The sequence below is a fragment of the Parasteatoda tepidariorum genome, chromosome 1 (genome assembly GCF_043381705.1).
Source record: "Parasteatoda tepidariorum isolate YZ-2023 chromosome 1, CAS_Ptep_4.0, whole genome shotgun sequence".
Taxonomy (NCBI): domain Eukaryota; kingdom Metazoa; phylum Arthropoda; class Arachnida; order Araneae; family Theridiidae; genus Parasteatoda; species Parasteatoda tepidariorum.
The window spans coordinates 61690374-61708497 of NC_092204.1; the positions used below are offsets into that span (position 1 = coordinate 61690374).

Here is an 18124-nt window from a genome sequence, read left to right on the forward strand (position 1 = left end):
TTTGCAAAAATTTTTGCATTTTAATAAATGTAACATAGCTAACAGCTATGTAATGTTTACAGCAAGATTTAATATTTTTTTGAATGAATTATAAGTTATTAAACACTATTGCTTTTATTGCATAACAACCAAATAACTATCAGCAAATTGAAGAAAAAATTAATTTATTAAAAACTTGCAGCTTATGTGAAAGGTTATTGTACTGGTTTTTAAGTAATTGTTTGAATTTTACTGTCTCTTTGAACTTACCTTATGATACATTTTAAAAATCCCATTTTACAGCTAACTAAACACTTTCATACAATCTAGCAATAAGAACTGATGAATTAATACTATTTGTGATAAATTCAGTGTAAAGAAGGACTGAAACAAAAAATTGTCTAGATTAAATTATAACCTTCTAAATGAAAAGAAAATGTAACACATAAGTTACATAATTTAAAAACTATCTTATTATAGGGACTTAGATCTTTAACAATAAAACCAATTTCTTTTTTACTAAATAAGTCTAAATCCAAAAACTCACTTCAAAAAATTAGTACTCTCAATATTATAGAGCAATTCTCTCAACTTTCATAACTCTCACATTTTATTTTTTTTTGGTCAATAGTGTCAATACATTGATAACATTTCAGCACTTAAGGTTTTTTTTTCTTAACTCAAGTTCAGGAAATGTCCTTAAAACTATTTTCCTATCCGACAAGGAAAAAATGCATTTAACAATGTAACAAACAAATGCCTTCTGACAAATTTCTGATGTTGACAAATAATGAAATAAAAAACACCTTTAGAAAAATAAAACTCAAAAAGGATACCATGCATTTACATCATAAATATTCTATAAACAAATTCACAAGAACTATAAGAATGTAACATTTATATTCTGCATATTTTAATGAATTTCTTCTACAATATTTCTCAAAAGTTTAACATTGATTTTTTGTTACAAGCTTTTCCATTGAGATAATCGGGATTTTAATGTAATTACTAAAACAAAAAAAGCACTCATTTCAATATATACATGAAATAACAGTTATTTTATAGATACAAATCTAAAATAAAAAGCACTAGAATAGTTTTTTTGCCCCAACTATTTACACATCGGAATCATCATTTTATTCACAACAGGAGTTAAAGCTATTATATAAACATGGAATCAAAAGACTTAAATGCTTACACAAATGCATTAAAGCACAAGTTACTGGGGTATTTATATATTTAACAAGCACAATCAATAGATTTTTGCTGTCGCTGCTGGTGTCGCGAGAGCTTACGGAGAGAAGCATCTCCATACTGAATACCTGACCCTATTCTCTCAGGATCCAGTTCACCTAAAAATATACAATTATTTTCTTATTAAACATTTGAATTTCTAATACGAACACATTTAAAATAACTATTTAAAGTTCATTCAGCCCCTTGAACAAGTGTGAGGTGGAAAAAAGTCCCACAGTGATCATAAGACACAATTCTCAATAGATCACTTAAGTTAAGCATCACTGGCAGCAGTCACAGGGTATCTGTTACATTTTAGATTTTCAAATCCATGACTTTCCATGAATAATTCCAAGAATTTTTCATCACTTACCGAAGATACAATTTTATGACTTACGAAGATACTATTATACTATTTTATTACCAACGATACTATTACGAACACATTTAAAATAACTATTTGAAGTTCATTCAGCCCCTTGATAAAGTGTGAGACGGAAAAAGCCCCACAGTGATCATAAGACATAATTCTCAATAGATCACTTAAGTTAAGCATCACTGGCAGCAGTCACAGGGAATCTGCTACATTTTAGATTTTCAAATCCACGACTTTCCATGAATAATTCCAAGAATTTTTCATGACTTACCGAAAATACTATTTTATGCACAAAAACACAACAAAAAATTTCACAAAAAAAATTATAATAACATTAATTGAAATGATAGGTATAACCAAAACTGTTATATTCTGCATCTTCATATTTATTGATTTTAAACTAAAAAGCTGTTTTATTTCTTCTTTAAAGTAAGTGTATTATAAAAAGCCTAAACTAGAATTTTAAATTGATAAAATAAAAGAAATAAGTAATAAATAAATAAAAAAATTCTGAAATCACAGAAGTTTAAAGGATAATTTGCTCTAGAAATGATGTTCTTTCTTTCATTTTTTGAAAGAACACCATAATTTTTAAAGAACAGGGTAAAAACATTTTATATTTTAATAAAATATGACTATGAGTGGGGATTTTGCTACAAATTCAGATATTCAGAACATCGGAACACTGTGAAATTGGGAGGGAAGGTAAATTCCATTTTAAAAATTAGATTTTTCAGCGACCTAAATCCATGACTTTCCATGATTTTATTTTTAAAAAACAGTTAAAATCATGACATTTCATGACAAATTTTGTTCAATACCGAAAACCATGATTTTTCAATACTTTCCAGGTGCGCGTATACCCTGGTGAATGACCACTTTAATCAACCTACGCAAGGATTGACGGCAACCAGTATCAATTCACTGTCCAAAATTCAAAATGCTAGCACAAATGGTTCTGGAGTTAAGTGAAACACAAATAAGCTCTTCCTTTTATAATTATGGATAATAATAATCACTTATTATTATAATAATAATTTACAACTAACTTATAAACTTTAATAAGAGGATTGATTTATTATGAATACATAAACAGGTCAGGAAATAAAACATTTGAAAAATGTTGATCTATGAATAACGGAATGTTAGTTTAATTTCAATAAATTTAAATTATTGCATAAAAATAAAATTATTATTATAAATACGAAAATTTTTGTAACAAACTAACTACAAAATAACCAGTTTTAAATTTTACAAACATTAGAAGAGAATGGTGCCTTAATAAGTCAGAGTAAAAAATCCAATTTGCCAACAACTGACCTCAATCTTTATTAATTTTAAAGTAGAATTTAAAGTAGATTTTGATTAAATTTCATAAATATTAAGTGAGTGAGAAAAAAAAAGTTCACCTGTGTGATTATTTTTTAACATCTAAAAAATTAAAACAAAAATTTGGAAAATAATATATGAGGGAAAATTATTTCCAAAAAAAATAGCCAAAAATAGTGGATTCAAGGAAGAATCTCATGCCTGCTTAAACCTCAGATGTATGAATTATTTAGCATATTTCAAATAACTGAAAAAGAAAAACTCCAAAATGAAGGATCAGTACAGCAATATTTATTTTTGTATACCTTAATTGAAAGCACTGTCCAAAAATTTTGAAATATTTTTGGTTGATAACCTTGTATCAATTTTTTTTCAGTTAAGAGAGAAATAAAATAAACTGAATTATTATGTATGTATATGAAGGAATAATTCCTAAATTTTTTTTTAATCAATTTAAAATTCTAAAAAGTGCAAATTAAACATTTACGGGCAAACACAAAACTGTAATTAAAATATTGATTACAAATAACGAGAAAAAAAAACTTATATTTAATTATGTGTACTTTTTCTAATTACGAAAATTATTGGGCAGTGAATTAAATCAAAAGATTACTTTGTTTTAAATTTAGAGACAACATACCCCTCTGTTACAACTTCAAACCACGTCATCAAAAAAAGTAATTTTAATTCTGCACAACTTTGCAGTCATAAACTTCATAATTTGTAGTTTTAAATGAAATCTAAATTTAAAATTATTTAATATGAATAATTCCTTAAAATAATTTTTTAAAAAAAAACTTTTAATAAAAATAATAAGCTTTTTTAATAGGTTATTTATCAAGAAATATTAGTCAGGATTATATAAAACTATTAGTTTAGGATGATGTAAAACTTTTATGATTCAAAATACTTTTGATCTTATTAAACCAAAAATTAGAATTGTTTCTTTTCTTTTTTTTAAGCAAAACTTTTACTTTTAATACTCAATCCCATAGTAATGTTTAATATGCAGAAATAAATATTTATTTGATAAACAGTAAAATATATACCAACATATTTAATTACATAAAAATTAAAAATCAAAACTAGCATATAATAATGCATTGCAATTACATGTAGCAAAATTAGCATTGTTTCTATTATTAAAGCAATTACAACTGTTACAACTATGAATTAAAAATTAAAGAAAAATTTAAAATAAAATAATTACATTATAAGTATCAAAGTAATAAGAACTCTTTTGTCAAAATTGAAAATAAAGTTAAAAGAAATAGAATTGCAAAAAAATAATCTTACCAGCTTCAATTTTAGCTAAAATAGTTTTTGAACATTTCAGAAATGCTTCTTCCACATTTTCACCGGTAAGAGCACTAGTTTCTAAAAACATAAGTTCTGCAACAACAAAAAATTATTAAATTTAAAATAAATATTTAGTAAGTTTATAGTAGTCAATAAAAAAGTTTCAGAGATAAATAGTCTAATGAAATGCATTATGACATACACAAAAATTTATTGAACTAACCATTTTCTTGGGCAAATCGACTAGCTTCCAAGAAAGTAACTTCTCGCTCTTCCTCCATGTCTTTTTTGTTCCCAACTAAAAGAACTGCAATATTTGGGCTGGCTAAAGTACGAGCATCAGTCAACCAATTTGAGAGAGAATTATACGACTCACGACTACAACAAAAATGGAGAAAAAAATTATTAACTACTAGGTAACATTTTATAACAATAAGAATCACAAAAATAATTTTTAAAAAATGGATCTAAAGGAAAATTAGGAATATAAACATTTTATACAATCATTTCATCATAGGTGAAAACTTTTAAAAATAAAAATGGAGATTGTTGAAATGGAGACAGAGGTCATTGAAAATTGATTTTAATATGATGTTCTTATAAGATTTTTTGGATAAAAGAGTCAAAAAAGAATTTCCAAAGATTTCTGAAACTTGCATAAACTTCCTTTTACCTTTTTCTATAACATATTTGAGTGAAACAAAATTTTTGTGTTTAAATACCATAAAATAAAAGTGTCAATAAAATCTAAAGAATATTTAAAAAATATTTCCTTGTAATGGAGTTCATTCCATTTCTTTTTTTATGGTGTAGAAATTATTATGATGGAAGATTATAATACATACATATTGCACACTACTTTTGAGAAGAACTTGTGTCCACTGATGTATCAAAACAATAATTATTTTATTTAAACAACAATGACCATTATAACTTTAAACAAAAGCAAATAGTTTGGAGATTAAGATATTCAGCCCCGAAAATGATGAAATATTTTCAGTAAATTCTTAAATAGTTGAGGGGCGTAATCTCTAGTCCTAACACCAAGAATTCAAAATTAAAAATAATTTAATTGTTTCCAAAGGACAGTTAGGAGCAAGGGAAGAGATCTATAGTTGGTGATTTATCGAAAAGATAAAACAGTTAAAAACAAAGCCAACTCCATGTAATTAATATTAAATTTAAATAATTTGGCTATAGCCTTATCGCTAAAAAGACTGTGAGAATTAATGTAACCCAGTAACAGAAACGTTTTTGTGGTAAGAGAAATAAAGTAACTTAATAAAGAGTTAAAAAATACATTTTTATGTTCGATTTAATCTCGATAGTGAATTAATGAATTATACATTTCTATTGAATTAAAAAGTTAGACGTTATTGATTGCTAAGAATAGAATAAAATTTTATATTTGCTTATTATAAAATGCAATTAAAATTAAATAATTATTTTAATTTAATTAAAATTGAATTAATGATTAAAAAAATTAAATTTATGAAATTAAAAAAAATTTAAAAGCTAGGAGATATGTAATGCCTGTTATGGCATTACATTCCTCTTGTGCTGTCAACGATTTTGCCAAGATCCAATAATATGAATAAAAACAAACAGTCACACCTTTCCCATTGAAGCTTAATCGTCACATATGAGCTGTGAGAAGTTATATATGGCTCCATTAAGTGCATTTCCTGAGTAGTGATTTTCCAAATGGCTTAATGAACAGATACAGAAAAGCTTTAAACTGATATAAGTACTGTATATCTTGGTGTATAAGTCAATCCTCTATTTCTGTTTACGGGATAGCAAATTTCTGGCTTGTCAGGAGAATAAGTCAATTATTATTATGAGTAAATGCCTAATATGTCAAATGGTACTAGATGTGTTTCAAAATCTGGATTTAAAGGTTATTGTAAAATATTTTTAAAATGTGGAATTTCAAATTCTTGGGAAGGGGTGAATAGGATTTTTTGTAGGACTCAGCAGATGAGGATGAAGTAGAATTCACAGTGGGATCCATATTCAATACAACTGGTGTTCAGGAATCTTTAAATTTGTTGTCTTATGATATGTTTTAAAAGTTTTTATTTTGATATTTTTCTTAAATACTCTTGAATAAATTATCTTAACTTTAATTTAAATTATGTTTTGAAAAAAGAAAGGAAAGTTTCTAAAAAAATCTTAATATATGAAGAAAATATGATGAAAGAAATTACAAAATTAATTGCATATAACATATTAAAAATAGTTTTTGAAAAGGGTAATTAGTAAAGGTAAATCCAAACAAAGTTATTCATATCTATCTCATTGTTTATTAAGCATCGATATTTCACAATCGATGACTGTCCGACTTCATTACCAGTGTATAAATAATATAATATAATTTTCATAAAATTTTGGGGATTTAAAAAGCTGATATACAGTAATTAAATTTTTTATTATTATTGTATTATATATTTAAGTTTGCCATTTATTTAAAAAAATTTTAAGACCTAAGACTGCAGTAGTATATTACAGCACAAGTACAGAAACCATCAGTTTCACTCAAACACAAATGGGATTTGCACTATACTTATGAGGTCTACAAAATCTTCGTAACTATTGTATCCTTACCCCAAGAAGTTTAAGAGATCCTGCTCCAGTATAACATTTATTAAACACACTGAAATTTACAGTTTGATTGTGCGATAGTAATTTTAAATTAGTTAAATGTAAATTTCAGATAAAAGGTTTTTAGTTCAAGATTTTGATCTTTTTAAAAAAGAAAACATAATAGATCAATTAGATAGATGTAAATTTTGTAGTGAATCATCTTGCTTAAAAATTTATTTACGACCCCACAAATGTATGTTTTTTTTTTATTTCGGCCTTGGCAAAGATTCTAAAAATACATATCAAAGGTGGCCATTAAGGAATCTCCCAACATATTGGCTTTTCACCCAGCCAACTTTTTTGAATGAGTAGAGGCTTGAAAAGGTCAATCCAATGCTCACTTATTAGTTGTCCAGTAAATTCTTCGGTAAGAGATTTTCTTCACTTTCCTCATTTTTTTTCTTTGATTTTACAACTACAAAAGTGACCCATAATAGAGGACGAAATTTTGATAAGATAATTATAGCCACCTTTGAAAGCAGTAATATCTATGTTCCAAAAAACAATCAGAAAAAATATTATAACTTCTTTGCTGCAATGATTCAGAAAATCTATGAAAACATGCTTTATCCTATAAATTCTATGTATTATTAGAACTTGGCAAGAATCATAGAACTGCCCACATTAGTCAGAAGTTCAATTTATACAGAACAGCGTTAATGACCATGAGCTAGCAATAAAATAATAGAATATTATCAGCAAAATAATAAAAAAACATAACATAAATTTAATATCAAAGTATACCTCGTTATGTCATAAACAAGTAAGGCACCAGCAGCCCCTCTGTAATAGCTTCTTGTAACTGACCTAAAAACATATACAATTAAATTTCTAAGAATTGCAATTTAAAGAAAATAAATAAAGCAATCTAAGAGAAAAGATATAAAATAATTTTAAGACAAACATATAAACAACATTTATGGAACGAAAAATGTTTATTTAATATTCTTTTTTCAAAGGAAAAACTTTTTCTTTAACGTACTATATGAATTGAGCAAAAAAAGGAACACTCTGATTAACTTTTTATACAGTGATAAGATTTTCATGTACCGTGACTCAATCTCATGATTTAAACGAATGACCTAAAATACCTTAATTAATTAGAGCAAACGACATTTTAAGTTATGAAATCAAACACAAAAACATTACTTTCTTGGAATAAACAGACCTTTTTCTTTTCTTTTTGACAGTTTTGGATTATTGCCCCTCAAAATATTAGGGGTATCAGCACTCTAAGAAATATAGACTCAATAATTTGGTCAGGAGAGTGGTTGGGGGGGGGGCTTAATGTTAATTTTACTTCCTGCATATTTCACCATATCTTGAGAGCTTTAAAAAATATTACCTCACAATTATGAAAAATTGTTTGTTTGTTGATAATTCCATGCAAAAAAAAGAAATATAAATAATTATTTATTATTTTTATTGTTTTATTTAATAATTTCCGAAAAAATTTGAATTGTAAAGCATACATATTTTTACATCATTTTGAAGAATATAATTTTCTATAGCAAAATACAAAAGTTGAACAAAATCAATCGAATGTGATGATAAAGTTCTTGAAAATTTGAATTTTAAATACATAACTTCCTTAAAAATAAAAGATAAAAGGAAGAATAAATCAAAATATTAAACCTAAGCTCACTTCAATTACTTATAAACAAAATTACAACACATAAAATGCTTTACCATCTTCTGAAATAGTTAGTTTTGTGTACACATCTCAATTGCTGACTTAATTTATATGCATAGTTCCAAGGCTTTATAATAACTACTACAAAAATGAAGTTTGAATGGGAAATAACACAATACAAAACAGTGACGGAAGAACCTTAAACCTTTGTTTCACAAAAATAGATCGTTATGAATACATATAAAAACAACCACCAAATTTTTAATGTTCCATATTGTTGCTTTGTGATAATACTTTTTCTGACATTATACTACAGTCAGTAAAAATAAAAAAAAATAATATGTCATCATAAAACTAGAATTTTTTTTTTTTTTTTAAAAAAGAAGACTATTTTATCAATTTTTGTTAAAACTTTTTTTTAAATAAAAAAAATTCCCCACAACACAATCTACCTGAATTCTTTCACAATATCTAAAATTAATGATAGTGAAATATGCATCAATGGCAGTTGAAAATAAATTTCTTACTAAAATTCTATTTTACAAAAACAGATGGTTACAAATAGTATACCTGATAGAATACATATAGTATATTGAAATACCTGAATCTTTCTTGACCAGCAGTATCCCAGATCTGCAATTTGACAGATTTACCTCCAATATTGACAACTTTGGAACCAAATTCTACACCAATAGTGTGGTTTGAATCAGCTTTAACTATTAAAATTACAATAAGTAAGTCAAAAAAACTAAAATTAATTTCAAGTATCAATACGAATTTCAAAAATTTACATAAAAAACATATAAAGTAATAATAAAACCTTTAAAAAACTAAATAGATAAAATCTTGACTAAAAATTTTTCAGGATTCAAAAAAAAAAAAAACTCTTTTTAACCCTTTCACTACCACTGGGACATATATGTCCCGCAGGCAGTTTCAAATAACCCTATGGGCTAAATATGCTTTGTATTATTGTGAATGCATGATCCACTGGTATTCCTTGATATCACTGACAATTCAGTGTAATTTTCTCCCAATAGATGGCAGTACAACCCTTTCCTAATACATTGTTCAATCGCAAAAATTCATTGCGCGGTATTTTGTCCTGTCTTGCCATCATAAAAATTTTGAGTTTTACCAAATGAATGAATTTTAACAACCAAAATATCAGTTAGTATTTGGTCTGGCATTATGTAAATCATCAATTAACATAAAATTAGTTCAATAATTATATGACATCAAAGGAAACATAAATAAAATATTTTAACTTCAACTGCTATTCTTGGTAGCAGAAACAAACAACCATAATACCATTATTACAAAAATATGTCCCCTTTTTACTTTCTATCATTCATATCAGACAAAAGAAAAAATATAGAACTTATTAGTATGTTCAATGAACAAAAAAATAAAAACGTAACATAATCAATATATTAAAATATTTCCAAGACATATTATATTTATTGAACCTATCAATTAAGGAAGGAAAAAAAAAAGACTGAGTCTACAATAACAGCAGCTTTTTAAAATGTAAAAAAGGGGGATTTTACTCAAGAAAACTGTAGGAATAGAAACTAGGATCCAACTGAAAAAGTTAGGACTATGTCTATTCAAAATAGAACAATAGGTTACAAGGATAAATAAACTACATCAACTATCACTTTTAGATTTCTTAACTGTGCTCAACTTAAACAAAAAAATTTGAAAAAATAAAACGTGAGTAATTCATAATTTTACTGTAAATTTTAGATTGTATATGGATAAATAAGTAGGTTCATAATACTAAGTTATAAATCTTTTAAGAGCTACTTTGCTTACTACTTTAAGACTTACTTTGTGTTTAAAATTTGCATGATCAAAGTTTTAATAAAATTTAAATTGTAATACAATATTTAAATATTAAGATAAGAATTATACATAATTAAAAAAACCTATAAAATAACAATGAATCCTAAAAGTGCTAGATTGATATCTTGACCCAACTGATAAAATATTATGCTTTGTACCACACTAATAACAAAATAAATAACAACATTTACAAGCAAAAATAATTTTTAAAAAATCATACACACAGAATAACATTTATAAAGATAATATTTAAAAAGCTTTATTAAATACATTTGCTCTCAATAAACTGGTGCAGAAGACAAGATTTTCCAGTTCCAGCACTTCCAATAACAAGAAACTTAAACAGGAAATCTGAAAATATTAAACAAATTTACATTTTAAAAAATAATAACTAACAATACTAGCATACATACATTTATAATAAATTATACTAAGTCTTTTAATATAGTGCTATTTTGCTTTGTTATAATGTTTTACAAATCAGAAACTTTTAAATTTAATTCAATATTAAATTTGTCAGAAAAACATTTTTTTAATAAACTTAGGTACACTCCTAGATACATTAGATCTATGAGGGTAATTATAATGGTTGATAAATAATTTCCATACACCATATATTATAATAGAGCTATTTAACCTTAGATAGCTCATGAGCAAGATATAAATATAGCCTTCAACTATGCATTTAACTTAACTCATTGTAAAATCATTGGGGATATTTCTATATACATTCATCGGTATCTGTTCTTCCCGAAAATTTTATGTTTTGTATAGTAAGTTCCGTATTGCTGATTTTGGTAGTTTCAGAAAATTGTTTTTCGATTCTTGACAAAGAAGAAGCAGTAATGTTTTAATAAATAAGAATTAAAAAGTTTATGTTCACTGCTACATATAAATAATTTAAACAGGCATATTAAATACCAGATTAGGAAGTAGTCATACTTTAAAATCTTGATACATGTTATTTAAAAATTCTATTAGTTCAGGGGTGATTGTGAGTCCAAGTCAAAATTCCGAAAAATTTCCCGAGTTTAAAAAAAAAAAAATTGAAATTGAAAAATTAGAAAAAAATTTAAACTAGGTTTTTCTAGGAGAAGTAATTAAAATTTACAAATATGTCTTACTTTCTTGAGTTTATGATTATAACTATTTACTGATAAAAAATGTATCTGGCTCTCCCTTACAAACAAAATAAACTGTGTTTTTAACTGTGTTTAAGTTCCACTTTTGAAAATTTGATTTCCGGAAACTTCTGTGATCAATGATTTTTTGAAACGCCTGGATCTTCGATCTCCGGATCTTCCGGATTACTGTTAGCGAAAAATCTGGAAATCCGGATTTTTTCCGAAGCACAATCAGCCCTGATTAGTTTCAAAATTTTTGACTTTTGTTCACTACCACTGATAAATATATTTTGCAAAAATCTCAAATGTTAGAGAGTCGTCATTATGCTAACTATTTTTTGATGTATTTCTAAGTTAGGTAAATATTTTTAATATAAATACATTGACACAATTCGTTTAAATATTTTTAATGAAAGGGGTAAAGAGGACATTCACGCATCATTACCTGATCCTGCAATTACCAAAGTGCTACTATCTGTATGTACAATTAAAATTGATTAAAAAAATATTAATGGTTTACCCGAGGAGGTGGCAATGTATATTGCAATTCAAATTTGTCTCTACTGTGATTTTTTTTTTCCTTCCTATGGTTCTTGTCAAGCTTTGGTAGCTACTTAGGTGCAAGATTTTATATACAAACTTTCTTCTTATTAAGTTTATATAAAACAAAGTGAAATCCAAAAAAGATATAGTAAACTTTGTGTTATGTGAACTAAAGCAAAAATCAACAGAAATAAAACACAAATGAAAATAAAGAAATGGACACACAACACCAAATGACGGAAAGAAATAAAGAGTCAAACGTGAGCAAAGTGGTTCAACCAATAAGAACAGGTGCAACAGATAGATCTCAGAACTCAACAGAACTCAAAGGTGCAACAGATTAAATTAAAAGATTTCCAAATATTAGGAAATGATGGGATACTAGAAAAATTCTTAATAATCAGAATTTTTCAAAATATGGAATGACCTTAAAAATCAAATTTGGTACACGTAGAGCCGTGTGGATTGGTTTTAGCAGAAGAACACTTAAAACTGTGACTAGAATTCCAATTGTGTAGAGCAGGGGTGTCAAACTCACGGCCCGAGATGAACATTTTTGTGGCCCAGTCAATATATCCGAACAAAGTAAAAATAAAATAGAAATGTGAATTAGAAATGAAACCAGCATATAAAATTATAATACAGTACTTTATTTATAAACTATACAGATCATTTCAAATTGTCCACTCAAAAATGTAAAATTCAAATTGGCTGAAATGGGGTCCGTTTCACACTAAGCTATCAATTAGATAGTACATAATCAGGTTTATCCTATTATAGCGAGGTAAGTTGGTTATCTTGCTCCAAGGTTCTCAATCAATTCTCGGATTTGAAAGAAAAAATATATAAGTTTTTACAAACTATAAATCAAGATACAAGTTTGTACTCCGATCAAATATGGTTGCAAGATTTATCTTTTATGGTTGATATAACCAAACACTTATCCGATTTAAATTTATTGTTACAAGGCAAGGATCAGATCATTAGGAACATGTTTGACATAATTAAAAAAGCATTCAAATGTAAACTATTTCTTTGGGAAAGGCAACTGAAAAATGAAGATTTAACGCATTTCCCAAAGTGCAACAAGAACAAATCTAGTTTAGATGATACTTCATCGTATCAAAAATTTCAAATCTTAGAACAGAATTTGAAACTAGGTTTAAAGTTTTTAATTCTTTGGAAGACAAATTTTGTTTGTTTTCTTTGATTTTCTCAATAAATATAGACTCAGTACCTGTATCGTATCAAAAATACTGCGTCATATCAAAAATACGCAGAAAAAAATTTCTTATCTCAGAACAGAATTTGAAACAAGGTTTAAAGATTTTAATTCTTTGGAAGACAAATTTCGTTTGTTTCCTTCGATTTTCTCAATAAATATAGACTCAGTACCCAGTTATATGCAAATGGAAGTGATTGAGATTCAGTGTGACTCAAATTTGGAGGCAAAATTCACTGAAGTGGGTGTGCCTAAATTTCACGAATATTTACCAGCAAGGTTTGAAAATACTCGAAAATTCGCATATGAAATTATTTCCAAGTTTGGAGGTACTTATCAGTGAGAGCAATTATTTTCTGTTATGAATGGAAATAAATCTCCTGTCCCAAACTGTATTAATAATGCTGATGTTGGGTCAATTTTGAAAGTAGTCTCGGCCAATAAAATTTCTCTCGAAATAGAAAAGATAATAGCAGAGAAGAGATGTCTAGTATCAGGACGTAAACAATAATTTAACTTTATATATGTTCATTACAATTCAAAATAAAAATATTTGTTTCTATGAACATTGATTTTTTTTNTTTTTTTTTTTTTTTTTTTTTTTTTTTTTTTTTGCAGCCCACCTGAAGTTCAGCATTGTTTATTTGGCCCAAGTTAGCTTTTGAGTTTGACACCCCTGGTTTAGAGCGATAGTAGATCAGTTAATGTCCTTATTTTGGACATATCTTTCACGTTCTTTAAGTTGAAGTTTAGGGGTACATTTAGGTAGTTTATAGCTAATACTAATAGCTAGAGCATATAACAAATTAAATGTCAATGTGCCAAACTAAATGTAAATTTAACCAATCAACGGTAACTGATCTTCCATCGCTCTACATAGTTGGAATTGTAATTACAGATCAGAGTCATCTGCTGAAATCATTCAGCAAACCTCTTCATCTACTAAACTTAATTTTTGGAGCCTTTCTATATTTTGAAAAATTCTAATAATTTAATTAATGAGCTTCATGCCTTATAGTACCTCATCATTTCCCAATATTTGGAAATCTATTCTAATTTAATTTGTGACAACCTGATATTCTGGCAAAATCCTTTCACACTTGTTTCTAATTTGTTTTTTTAATTATCTTATTTCCCGGTCCCTATTGGTTTAACTACTTTGCACACGCTAGTCTAATTACTTCCCCATGATCACTTGGTGTTTAGATACTAAGGAAGGTTCCTGTTCATAAAACCAAATCAAGTTATGTCCATTTCGGTACTTTCATTTATGCTTAAAGTAAAATGTTTGATGGCTAGCTACTTATCAATTATATGGACAACATGTTGAAACTGCCAACATGAACATTAGTCTCTATAGACGAAAAGTGATGAATTTAAATATTGTAAGTAAATATATCCATATTCAACAATATATTGAAATATTAAAACAATTTAAGTGATTTACATTATATTAGTCAATATTTTCGGTGCCATATTAAAATCTATCAATGCTCACAATAACATTATATTCAATAAACATTGAATACAATGACATTGTCCTTTCCCGATATTATCTTTCTAATATGTTATCAATAATTATAATAATATATTCTATAATTATAATTATCAATAATGATCAAGACATTCACAGTGTATTGATATTATTCTTAATTATGATAGTGTCATATTTAATTGATACACCTATGTATAATCAATAGCTGTCAACTTATATAAACCAGAATCTGGCATTCCTACATATAAGAGTTAAACTGGATTTCAGAGATGAAAAAGTAACGTGAGCATAGAGAGATAAAATTATGAGCTTTAAAAAAGAAAAATCATTTAGGTCTAATAGAAATATACTTAAAAAAATAATACAATCACAAAATATTATCAGAATAAAATAATAGATTGTTGTCAACATTTCTATAATAAAATGTACTATTCAGCAGGGGAAAAAGTATTAAATAAATGATCAAATAAAAATTTTAACCATCCTGAACATATATTTCACAGCTTAATTGTATCTGCATAAAAGCTTACAATTCTCACAAAAATAAATCCATCGGTTATTGTTAGACAACATAATCATGTGAAAATACTGAGATGATGAAAAAAAGATGAAAACAAGTATAACTTAAATATATAAATTTTATAAATCATTAGCAGTAAGCAGAATTCTAAAACTGAGCAGAAAAATAAGCATTGACTACAAATATCATTGCATAGTTGCAACTTATAATTTAAAGCTAAGAACTAAACAATTTCAAACAAATTATTTAGTTTGACCTAAAACTTGATTACCTTATAAGCATAATCAAATCTGTGTTTAAAATTCATGATGTCAACAGACCATAAAATTAATAATCAAACACTACTAAGTAAGTAAAGTATAAATAGTAACCACGCAAAAATAACATAAAACAGATATTAATGTAGTTGTTTTCATAAAACACAATTTCAAAGGAGATTTTAATCAATATATGCGCAATACAATTTTAGAGAATATTAAAACAATTAATAAAACTATAATAATTACCATAGCTTTCAGACATTTTTCTATTGCTTGAAATTAAGCAGCACCATAGATTCAATATATTACTCGAAATAACAAAGTATTTAACTCATCAACAGAATTCACTGACCATCAACAACAAAAATGAAACTACACTTTTCTAATGTTTAGCATAAATGTTGCCATCTGTAAACTATGAAGAAGTAAAACTGCCATCTGATATTTGAAATCTGATTGGTAAAAACATTTCAACTATGTGATAAAACTGCAGTAAAACTCTCCCTTCTCAAAAAAATTTTCGAATCGTGATTATTGTTTTACGTCTGAACGAAATAACTTGAACTAAAAAATGTAATTAGCTTGATTATAATTTAAAAACCTACAAACCACTAAATTTTTCTGAAACGGAATTACAATTAGACCATTGACATCATAACATTACAGTTAAAAACTTTGAAGTTTGGCATCATATAAAAAATGGCGGATTCCCTTGAAAATGAATCCGTAGCTGCTCTGTTGAGCATGAAAAGCCAAGCTAGGCATATCCCCACAGCTCCTTCACCTGTTCCTGCAAGAAGAGATTGTTCACCTAGAATCCGAAAACGTAATCGATTGATATATAACGATCATGAAGATACGTCTTACACTCTCTCAAGATCGTCGCCTAGGAAAACAGTCCGAGTCTCATCTCCAGTACCTTCAACACCTCCACAACAATTACCTGACAAGCGTGTTGCTCAAAAAGTGGGTCTAAAACTTCGAAATCTCTTAAAGTTACCGAAAGCTCATAGATTTTTATGTTGTGAATGGTTTTATTCCAACATAGATCAACCTCTCTTTAAAGATAGCGATTATTACAGTTGTTTGCAAGAGAATTTTCCCAACTTAAAAACTCGCAACATGACTCGTGTTGAGTGGTGCAAGATACGAAGATTCCTTGGAAAGCCTCGGAGATGCTCCCCAAGCTTTTTTGCTGAAGAAAGAAAATCATTGGAATTAAAGAGAAGTAAAATTCGACAACTCCAGCTGCGAAAAAATGTTGATTTGGCACTGTTCAAAGATCTTCCATCTGAAATACCTCTACCTCTTGTGATTGGAACAAAAGCAACTGCAAGAGTTCGCAGTCCACAAGATGGACTTTTCTATGGTTCCATAGATGCTGTAGATACTTCCAACTCTACTTATCGCATAACATTTGATAGGCCAGGACTAGGCACCTTTTCTATCCCAGATTTTGAGGTTCTCAGTAATGATCCACCTGATATGATGCCTATCAAAGCATTTGCTCAAAAATCTCGTCCAAGAAACTTGTTATATTCATCTCCTCGCTTCGTCCCAATTTCTCCTTGGTCGCAGTCTGATACAGATCCACTTTTAGGAGAATCTTCAAACAAAGAAGATGTTTCTTTTGTTGAGGATGGAACATTAGGGGGCTTTCCTAAAAAGTTTCTCGCTCTGTTGGTGCGGCTAACAAAAATATTGGCTGTGAAGAAAAAAAATTTGACTTTATTGAAGGATATGCATACTGAAGCTGAACGAAGTCTATCTCGAGGTCAACCCATGACTTTTGACTTTCAGAAATCTTACGCGTCTCTTGTTTTGGAATTTGAGCGTCTAAATAAAGATCTCTGTGAGTATCTAAATAATGTACACACTTTCTGTCAAGAGATAGCTCCTGAACAGGGGTTGCAACCTGTATTACAGCCAAGTACCATTAAAGATCAATGCTTTAAAGAAGCATTGGATTATATTGAGCAAAAGAGCCTTCTAGAAGACTTTCCTGTTGTGAAGAACCAAAATATATTGATGCTTATTGCTCAACTATCTTCTCTTATGTCCCAGTTAAAACACCTCTCTACCAGTGAATATAACTCATTTGAGTTCAAATCTCTTTCAGAAACATTAACTGAAATACAATCTAGACTAAAGAAGCAAAATGTTCCAGTTTTTAAAAATGAGGTTGAAATACATATCAATCATATACGAGATGGTATTAGTCAAATGGGCAGTTTGCATGCTTTTGCTTCTCAGAATACGTAAATCTATTAATGATATAAAATAGTTATAAATAAATACATATATTTTATCTTTTGAAAGGCTGAACTGAGCTCTTCAAATTTTATATATTTAACTTAATATATATGAATTTTTATTGTTTGCATATAGATAACATTCAAATGGGATTGAATGTATTTTAGCTTTAAGCATGTATAAATATTTATTATGTTCTTATTCTGTAATTGACCTTATAACGTCTTGTTTTACCATTAACTTATTAGGTATTTAAGGTGTGTCAAGCCAATTGCAATGTTTTTAGCTGATATTTTTCATTGTTCAAAATGTATTTATTTTATATGTTTGAAATTAAGATTAAAATCTTTTTTGGAAAACA

General features: G+C 27.5%; 2 protein-coding genes across 2 annotated transcripts; one reads left to right on the forward strand and one right to left on the reverse strand.

The window, feature by feature from the left end:
• Positions 1-587: 587 nt before the first annotated feature.
• LOC107452649 (RAS oncogene family member Rab4) lies at positions 588-15929 on the reverse strand. The gene is made up of 7 exons (XM_016069192.3): positions 15757-15929; positions 10617-10697; positions 9100-9214; positions 7610-7672; positions 4443-4597; positions 4217-4312; positions 588-1331 (listed from the first exon to the last, which is right to left on the reverse strand). Exons 1-7 carry the CDS (start codon positions 15770-15772, stop codon positions 1219-1221), a joined length of 639 nt encoding a protein of 212 aa, XP_015924678.1. The 5' UTR covers positions 15773-15929; the 3' UTR covers positions 588-1218.
• Positions 15930-16163: 234 nt separating this feature from the next.
• LOC107452648 (protein lin-9 homolog) lies at positions 16164-18124 on the forward strand. Its single transcript, XM_016069191.3, has one exon. It carries the CDS (start codon positions 16210-16212, stop codon positions 17770-17772), a length of 1563 nt encoding a protein of 520 aa, XP_015924677.2. The 5' UTR covers positions 16164-16209; the 3' UTR covers positions 17773-18124.

What these genes read in the sequence shown, in the direction of transcription:
- LOC107452648 (XM_016069191.3), top strand. Translation starts at nt 16,210, where the DNA reads ATGGCGGATTCCCTTGAAAATGAATCCGTAGCTGCTCTGTTGAGCATG.
- LOC107452649 (XM_016069192.3), bottom strand. An exon ending in CCAGTTTATTGAGAGCAAAT is followed by an intron (nt 9,215 to 10,616) that starts GTATTTAATAAA and finishes TAATTTTAATAG; the next exon opens with TTAAAGCTGATTCAAACCAC. An exon ending in TCGATTTGCCCAAGAAAATG is followed by an intron (nt 4,313 to 4,442) that starts GTTAGTTCAATA and finishes TTGTTGTTGCAG; the next exon opens with AACTTATGTTTTTAGAAACT.